We start from the raw sequence: 9,862 nt of genomic DNA, 5'->3' as shown, positions 1-9,862 counted from the left end.
CACAAAAATGATCAGAGGGGTGGAACACCTCTCCTATGAGGAAGGGCTGACAGAGTTGGGGTTGTTCAGCCTGAAGAAGAGAAGGCTCCAGGGAGACCTTATTGCAGCCTTTCAGTACCTAAAGGGGGCTTATAAGAAAGGTGGGGACAGACTTTTTACCAGGGTCTGCAGTGACAGGACAAGGGGCAACAGTTTTAAACTGGAAGAGGGTAGGTTTAGATTGGATGTTAGGAAAAAGATTTTTACGACGAGGGTGGTGGGACACTGGCACAGGTTGCCCAGAGAAGTTGTGGCTGCCCCATCGTTGGAAGTGTTCAAGGTCAGCTTGGATGGGGCTTTGAGCAACCTGCTCTAGTGCAAGATGTCCCTGCCCATGGCAGGGGGGTTGGACTAGATGGCCTTTAAAGGAAACTCTTGCTAGACTTTTTACCAGCAATTTATCCCTAGCGCTCCTTATATAAAGCGGAAAAGGTGTGACGAGCCGCTCTTTCACTTCACTGGCTCCTTGTAATTGATGGAAGATTACCAGGAACATGTTTTTGCAGGAAATATTTTCTAAGGCTAAACAACATTTAATGAGGGTGTGATAACAAATTACCAAGCATATATATTTGCAGCTACTCCAAATTATGAGTATTGGTTTGTCCTTCCTATGTGTTGTTTCCATAGAAGCAGAGCTTAACCTTTTAAGTGCAGATTATAAAGGCACCTAATTCAATTAAAATTAGACTTCAAGCATATCAGCACTCAATACGCGAGAGTTATTATGCGATTGGATATAGACGTCGTGGTGATTGGCAGGCAGCATGGTTTCCGTCTGAGCCAGCTGGAAAAATAGTATTGTGGTGGTAACTTTTAGGGTTTTCCTATACATTTCCCTACGTAGTCCACTAATTGCTAGGTAATTCCTCTGAAGCATGGGAATCCAGCATAGAATACAAGAACGCACATGCAATTAAAGTTATTTATTGTAGGTTTTCTTTTCTGAACTGACAAAGAGGGTTTCCCAGAGATCGATAACACGACACAATGTTATACACCATTTCACAACTAGTCCCTTGTCGCTTTATTAAGAACATAGTAATTTAAAAATATCTAAATATTTACATATTAATAAAACATATATACAGAAGATTGAGACATTTTTACCTAAATATGGAATGATTTTTTTTTTCTTCTCTCTAATAAACCCTATAAAAAGATCTCTGAAGAAAGTCTGAACAGTAGTCACAGTAAGTAAACAGAAATGCAATCTTCCAAATTTACAAAACGCTGATTCCGTTGCTGAAGGGTTACGATACGGACACGACAGACCAGTGCCCCCTGCCCAATGCAGGCAACTCCAAGCCATGAAGGAAGGAAAGACTCAAATTTTAAGGTCTGCAGTGCATATTCGATCTGTTCCACAGTTTCAGAGAGAACATGGTCATTCCTAAAAGTCCACAGTAGGTGGGTGGGGAAGGGCCGGGAGCGTGGTTTCTCAGGTGCCGAGAGACCAAACCACTCCCGTTGGCTTCGGTGTTACTTGTGGGCATTCGGCGACATCTGAGAAACGGATTTTAGGATTGTTAAAAAAAAAGATTAAATATTTTGAAAACCATCCCACTCTGTAATAGCACTTCTGTTGAGACACTCAAAGGCCAAATAGTTTCCAAAAAAAAAAAAAAAAAATGCACCTAAAATATACACAGGGAAAGGAAACACAATGGTGAAGGCTCTAGCAAGCTCTCCCTCAAATTGCAGGAAACACGCTCAAACTACCTGGTGATCGATAGATGTTGCAGGTAAGATCTTCTAGACTTTTTCCCGACATTTTTAAAGTGAATTTAGTGCTGATGAAAGGTGCAGAAGTGAAGGTTTGCATGGAGGGCTGCGTACGATTTTACCTTAGCCCTGACCTGAAAGGACCAACCCTTTCAGCGTCTAAGAGGGTAGTGCAATTTTCTTGATCGATTCACTCAGCTGCTGAGATATCAATAGAGTGCCAGTCAGAAGGTGACTTCTTTTTTTTTAAAATAGGTGAATATTGTCTCCAAGGGCAGTGGTTGAAAAATCACAGCGTGCAGACCCTCTTCCTGGATATCGGCAAACTAATCCGTTTTGAGATTGAGGTGGTAGGGCAAGCTGGGAGGGAAAAGTGAGAGGAGAATGACCACCTCCAGCAATCTGCACTACAAAGATGCTCGAGAGCCATCCCGTTAGGACCACGTAGGGGAAATTGTTTGAAGAATAGCTTCTCCTTGCTATAATTAGGAAACTGGGCACTGCTGGGAGGAATGCTGCTTTATTTCCTGCTAAATCCAGCGAGGACTTTTTAATCACAGCTGCGTACGACTGGTCATTGGTACCACAGCAGCCGGGAAAGGAAAAGTGGGTCTGCAGAAGCGAAGAGCTTCGCCGAGTCAAATGCTCATTGAGCCCCCGGGGTCTGTGATGGAGAGAGATGCCACCCCGGTCCCCGGGGACGGGAAGAGTCACCCGGCTGTGTGTATTCACCTCTGCGTGGCTTAAGACGAAACACTGCTGGCAAGCATACAATCACGTGGAAAAATACAATCACAGAGGAAAAACAAAGGCAAGAGAATGTCTTCAGAGTGGATACCCTGCTAATTAAATAATGCATTGGATACAGAGGGAAATCATGTTTAATTAAGATGAAGAACAGTGAAGCAATCTGGTGTTTTCGTTATTTGAGGTTACATGGAAAATGCGTGAAACAACACAAACTTGACAGGGAAAACGGTGTGGATGTCCACGTCTTGCGGTACGCTGAAGTTCTCACGCTGATCTTGCGGGAACATTGTTCAAAGGAGAGGATGTTTCTATCCGCTAAGAACACTGATGCAGGATGTCAAATTCAAGCTGAAAAATCTGGGTTTGCGTCTATCAGACGATCTGTTGTGGTGTCGAAAAGGTTACCTGAAGGAAGAAAGAGTTTGAAGAAATCAGTTTAAAAATATAAAATTTTAAGAAATCAGTAATTTGCAAAAAAAAAAAGTATTTTAAAATGATGGAAATGACATATTTGAGTTCTAACTTTAATTTGTGCTGGTGTGTTTGCAGGCAGGGGCTGCTGAATTCCATTTAGAGTAGAGCTCAATCAGCTAAAGAAAAGCAAATTAAATAGATTTTTTTGAATACAGAATTTGCCAGCAAAGTTTTTCACACAACATATAGCGCACCCCACTTCAGACGTAAAGCGCTGCATTAGACTTCGGCACAAACTGCACTGCGATGCTCACCCCTTTGAAGTTACGGTTCTGAAGAAGTGAAAAAAGCACCACATGAATTTTAAACCTAGAGTATGTACTTTGGGATCTTCTTTGGAAAAAAAAACCCACCACTCCACAGCAGTCTAAATGCATATGGGAGAATATATATACACAAAAAAAAAGGTGCACAGTATGATTATATCCCATCTTTAAGAATGTGCTTTTTCTAAACAGAACAATGAAAGATGGACAGAAGAATTACGAGAGCACTAAGAACACAAGGCAAATAGGAGACAGACATCAATCAGCCTGAGAGGCAAATACAACCCAATGAAAAGGGAAGACTCATACAATCATGCACTGAGAGGATAAAGATTTATATTACAATAAAGGATTTATATTTAAGGTTTCGAAAAGGGTTTTTTTTTTTTGAAGTTACGTTTTCTTGATATTGTATTTCAAGAGAAAAGGAGACAACCTATATAGAATTGGATCGTTGCTGTTTTCTTATCATCTGTTTCTTTACCAAGAGATTGCTCTCATCTTTTCACAAAGCTGTATCACCCCTGGACTCGAGGATTGGGATGTTAGTGTTTCGGCTTCTTTTAGGGATATCAAAATTCTTTCTCATCTTGAAATTAACCCCAGTGTGGAGAAACTATACAAACTCTCAGCACAGCTGTGGTCCAAAGCATGGGTATAAGGAGGGCTCCCTCATGGTCCTGGGCTGCATGTATCTTTCAAATCCAATTTTCAAGATGAGGATTCAAGAAAAGGGTGTTGCAGCTGGCTTACATTTGTTTCCACATGCAGAACTTAAGGGTTATGCCTTCCTTTTGGGTTTTTTTTAAAACACAAAATCCAGATGCTTCATGTAAACTGTAGACCAAAATAAGATGAGCCTTTTTGCAATACCAACTTATATAGAAAGACTCTTAAAGGTGCCGCATCTTCACCCTGACAAAGATCTCTCTCACACCTTCCAGGTTCCTGCATGACCGAGAAACTAACCAGTCCTTCCATTTAGTCCATGGTAATTGTGCCCGGAGCTGTCTGATCTGTCTCAGCTCCGGTCTGGACACAGCCTTCAGCTTTTGGTAGGGGCAAAAGCTGGAATTGTGGAAGACCCGAGCTTTGGTAACTTTTGTTAGAGACAATTCTTCTAGTATTTTCTTGAGACTTATCTGTCAATGCACCAAAGTTCGCAGCAAGTTTAACTGCCACAGTTCTTCCAACTTACTTTAAACACCCTTCAATCAACAGCTTTTAAAGCAAAGGCCCTCTTAGCATTGAGGGTGATTTTAGAACGGGAGCATGATTTCTGCTCAGAAGTGCTAAAATAGAATTGGGCAAAAATGTCTTCCTTAGTTTCATGAGGATGTACCAGCTCCATTTTTTTACAAGGCTTTTGAGTTCCAAAAGAGGGTTTTGAAAACAAAACACCCCCTGCTCTCCTCAAAGTCCAGGACTTTGCTAATTGTGGGCACAGAGGGAGGAGGTTCAAACCCGGCTGTAGGCACCTACCCCAATTAACTGCACTCAGAGCCCAGTCCTGCTGGCACCAAAGGAAAGACACCTCCAAACATGACCTTAGCTGATCTGATCTCTCTGGAAGCAGCCTTCTTCCCACCAATGACGAAGTGAGCCGAGAGCAACCACACGTCTGACTGAGGTGTCTCAAACGAAGTGTCAGCCATAGGCTGTGATCCAAAAACGTGTAGGTTGAGGCATTTCAGCATCGCTAGCCCACATATACCCAGATCTTGTTCATAATGTCACTGGTGTCTCAGGCAGGACTGACTGAGCAGGAAAGGCAGATTAAAGGCATCTGAGTTTTCCCTTTTTTTTGGCACCAACGCTTACCATTGATTCAAATCATTCACTCTGGGTGCTTTTGCTTCACAAGTTTGTTCAGTTCTTGAAGACCAACAGAGCAACCATCTGATGTCTGTCATAGATCGCTTCCGTACCCCACCTTTTCTCCCCATCCAGTCTCCTGCAAGACTCCCCCCCCTCAAGCAATCCAATTCAGTCTGGTTTTATTCTACCAACACAACAGGTCAACCACTAATCATAGAATCATTTCGGTTGGAAAAGACCCTTAAGATCATTGAGTCCCACCATTAACCTAACACTGCCAAGTCTACCACTAAACCATTTCCCTAAGCGCCACATCTACACGCCTTTTAAATACCTCCAGGGATGGTGACTCAACCACTTCCCTGGGCAGCCTGTTCCAGTGCTTGATAACCCTTTCGGTGAAGAAATTTTTCCTAATATCCAGTCGAAACCTCCCCTGGCACAACTTGAGGCCATGATTTATCTGATATTAGCTGTCATCTGCAAACGAGGCCCATTGCGCCAGGCACTGTACAAACACACAGTCAGAGAGACTCTTCCCCAAAGATGTTTCAAGCTAAACAGACAAGACAGTTGAATAAATCGCACAAAGGCTCTCTTTAAAGAACCTGTCAGTAACAACCCTTTATAAAACCAGCTGTACTAAGACAGGGAAAGACCTCTGTAAAAGTTATATTCCACCTCTTTTGCTACATTCCTTGATAGAAAGCGTCTGTATTTTGGCTCTCTATCGTAATTACTGTCATTATACTGTCTGTGTATCACTTTAAATCATTTGCTTCCAAGAACAGTATGGTATTACATGGATACGTACTACAAAGAGGCACTCGCATATAATAATGGGTGTGAGTCAAATGTTTGGCTTACAGACTGTGAGCATCACCTCCCCCAGCAATGCAAATTGCAGCGTGGTTTATTTAGGCGTCCTTCCACAGATAGTACGGAGAAGTATACATCGGAAACAAATATTTCAGCTCAAAAACTGCATGCATGGATGCTCAAAGGTGTACGAGCAAGCAGATCTCAATGGTGATCTGCTGCGGAGTGGAAAGGGAGTCGTCTTCTCTACCACAACCATCTCAGCACACTCATTTCCATCAATGACGTACAACGCAAGGAGTACAGAAACTGCGCTCAAAGAAAAGCACAGCAATCCGATAATTCTGCTCCTTATTACGATTACCAGAGCAATGAAAAGATAACACTACGTCGCATTAGCAACCTTTATTAGGGTCCTCTTGCAACGGAATTGCTTCCCTCCCTGATAAAAGAAACGAACAGGATGTCACTTGGAAGAGACCTTTCAAACCAGAGCTTCCTGCATCTTTTATCACAACCGTACCCTGAAATATTATTCAGCGGCTGGCCAAGAAAGCAGCACGGTGGCTCACAGTCAGCACGTGCTCCCAGCCCCCACTGGGTCCGTGCCAGAACAAGACTATAGCTGCTTGTCCTCCCAGCTGCTTCGCTGGTCCTATTCCTTCGTAACTGCACGTGCTCCGACAGCGGGATTTCAACCGACAGCGCTCCATGGCTGGCAGCTGCTGCTCCAGCACACAGCAGCGGTGTGTGAAAGCTCCTTCTCCAGCCCTTACGCAAGAGAGATTAGGAAGCCCTTGCACAAGAGACAGATGCTGCGACGGTACTAGTACTCTCCCGTCCACCCCGTAGCCTCCAGGTACCATGCCATGCGCTCAGCAACCCAGTATCAGCCCTGTCCTGTTCTGCAGCATCACTGATCTCCAACCACCCTTTGCTGTTACATCTTAGATATATGATAAAAATGCACCATAATCCATGACCCTGTTTGTTTGCTCAAGATCTTCCCTCCTTTTAATTTGGCTTTGGGGACAACAGGCAGCATCTTGCTGAAATTACAGGGAAATGGCTCTGTAATGCAGGGAAATGACCATCTCCCCAGACTCTGGCCCCACTGGATTTTCAGAGGATGGCAGCTCAGCTCCTACCATCAGGGCACCTATTGATGGACTGACTCTTAACGAGAGGGTGCTTCAAATTTCAGTCTCAGCCTGCCTTGATTTCAATACCATGTGCAACCGCATGCAAAAATCTTATTTCCTAGTCCACGCAGCTGCATAGCTAAGCTGCTGTTTAGCAACTGCCAGGCTTTTAAGGCAGGGTGGCTGCACTTCAAGAAAAAGTAAACCAACACTTAACTAGCATATAAATATCTTTGCAATCCTTCTGAGAATCCAGGATATTATTGCTAATTCCTTGGACAACTGAACAGATGCTACAATACAAATTATTGTGCTTGTCCCTACCAATAACTCTATTGAGAATTCAAAAAGCTCCTAGAAATACCAGGGATGAGCGCAAGTCCCTATCTGGCATAAGAAGGGTAACTTACTGGCCTTATTAGCTTAGCTGCTACCATGAACCTTGAGGTTTTATGAATATGAAATACAGGGGGAAATTGTAAGATTCTCATGCATTTGTTTTTTAATACAGGCCATTCAAAACTTAAGATAGCTGGGTCCTGTGTGCAATTACCCGACTGCATATGGCACGCCAGGATTATTGAAAACTGCTTCTGTGCCACAAATAAACAAACACACACATTGGAAGCTGATAAAAATTTTAATGCATTTTACCTGTTTGTAGCAGAGAAATGTCCGGCTTCTCATCACAGTCAGTTGCCTCTGCTGATTACAAATATAAACAAGAAATCTCATTACTTTTACTGAATACGAGAATGCGATTAAAAAGCTACATACTGTAGAGTGATTTTGCATTTTCTATCTACTTTCCTCAGCTGCAATTTGCTATTGCTCAGTTAAAAACTCGCTGCTTGGAGGAAAAGGTCATATAATAAAAATGGAAACTTAGAAGAGGGAGTTGGGTACTAAGAAGCAGTTGTGCCAGCAATGGGATGGAGTAACACTTGCTCTTTTTAAGGTTTCAGGATATCTGGATGATAAAAAGAGTTGTGATCGCTTGATAAAATCACGTAAGAAAAGGCCCCAGCGGTCCTTGGAGGAAGAGCCTCTCAGGCTGGTACTCCACCCTCTGACAGCTGCCATCATCCGACGCCTACGGGGAAAGGGTGAATACCCCCATTTCTGCACCCAAACTTCCCGTGACCACAGGCCAGCTCATTTTGCGGGGGACAGATTTACTAGGGCAAAATGTCTTCAAAGATGCAGGTGGGCACCCAGCGTAATTAAAAAGGCACGTAACCACGCAGGTACACAGGCAATTACAGTGTATGTACACACACGTGCTTTCAACCCACAGCTTATGCAAGATCATTTGACTTAATTTAGCCCACGGTGAAGGAAGGCTAAAAGCCTAATTTGTTCATCTCGTATTTCCCACAGGCCAAGGGTATGCATAAAGATAGCTAATTTGGCTCAGCAGATGTGCAGTGACTTGTTAGACTGTAGTACCCTGGAGTGTGCATGTGAACCCCGAGTAAGTTATATGCGCGTAACAGGAAATCGGTGCCTAACCTACACAAGCCCTATTCAAAATCCTTTTACCTTTGTCTTTTGGCACTTCAGCATGATATTTAAGGCCCTTAAAACACAATGAGATCTTTGAGAGCACTTCAGCAAACTAGGTGTGGTCATAAAGGACCAGCCCGTTACACTGTACACGGTCAGCGTGGTGGATATACATCTACTCACATCCATTCATTGCACGATATCCATAGGGATCAAATCTGACCACGGCTACAGATGCACTGAGCAACCTAGTTCAGCTCCCACTTGAAACTAAGCTAACTGTCCTGGTCATCTTTATCATGGCTCTACGCACAAGGATGTCAAGTTGTTGCCTTTACGATGATATTGTAAGAAGAACTAATCCAGCTCCTGATCTACATTAGTTTCTTAATGTACATCCGTCAACCCTTTGCTATCCATCCCTGGACCAAGAGGCTGCTCTCTCTCCCACGTGCATGGATGTCAGTTTAGTTTTTAGCTATATGCTCTCCACTCAGTTCTGCAAAATTAATTGAACTAAAGAAAACAGAAACAAACTAAAAACCCTAGTACTAAGCAGCTTTCCTCCCACAGAAGATTTAAATGGAGAGCCCTGGCAAGTACACAGCACAGACCTGCAAGTGACTCTGTGCCTTGAATCGATACCTTTTTCTGCTTTCTGTGAGAAGGTGGCACACTGGGCAGAAACAAATTAAGTGCTTGGTACAGCTTACTGCGAAAATCTTGAATTTTGGAAGGAACAGGTAGGTCAATAAATGGGAAGAGGTTACCTAGGCTGGTTTGAATCTGGACTGAACTCCCAGTGTCGGAAGGACTGGATGCACAAGGGAGGAGACAGCACGGTGAAACGAGCAGCAGAGAAACAGCCAGCAGGATATACACAGCTTAAAAAATCTGAAGCGACAGTCTGAGGCCAAATTCTAGCTATGTTACGAAGAACTACCTGCACCAAGTGATTCTGTGGCACAGCTACTCAACATACAAGAGCCAAAGCTGTAACTAGCCCCTTGGGTTGAAGGGACTCAAGCTATGAAAATGGGGGAAGCCAGATCTGAGTGCTGGCAATGGGCTGGAAAGTCTTCCCTCTATCAATACCAGGGTTGGTGCCAACTAGGCTGTCCACGCAAGCGATAGGTTTTCTGGAAATCTCAGCAGCGACTCTTGAAGTAGCTCTAGAGATGCAGTTACCTTTCTGCCTAACTGTTCTTACATCTGGCTAAAACTGAACTCAGAGGAAGGCAGTAATACAGAAAGAAACAAATGGAAGCTAGGAATTACCTCGCTTTCAGAAGATAAGGACTCGAGTCTCCAACTTTGCAGAAC

General features: G+C 43.4%; 1 protein-coding gene across 1 annotated transcript in view; it reads right to left on the bottom strand.

The window, feature by feature from the left end:
- Window positions 1–960: 960 nt before the first annotated feature.
- The window catches only part of BEND7 (BEN domain containing 7), a 49,161-nt gene continuing 40,259 nt past the window's right edge, over window positions 961–9,862 (bottom strand). Inside the window, exons 8-9 of the mRNA XM_050898455.1 lie at window positions 7,688–7,738; window positions 961–2,919 (exon numbers count right to left, since the gene is read on the bottom strand). Of these exons, the coding sequence (XP_050754412.1) occupies window positions 2,858–2,919; window positions 7,688–7,738 (113 nt within the window). The 3' untranslated portion in view covers window positions 961–2,857. The remainder of the gene's footprint in view (window positions 2,920–7,687; window positions 7,739–9,862) is intronic.

The sequence above is a fragment of the Gymnogyps californianus genome, chromosome 1, assembly GCF_018139145.2.
Source record: "Gymnogyps californianus isolate 813 chromosome 1, ASM1813914v2, whole genome shotgun sequence".
In the NCBI taxonomy this organism is placed as follows: Eukaryota; Metazoa; Chordata; class Aves; order Accipitriformes; family Cathartidae; genus Gymnogyps; species Gymnogyps californianus.
Note: the sequence above shows the minus strand (reverse complement) of the source record. Positions and strands in the feature narration are given on the sequence as shown.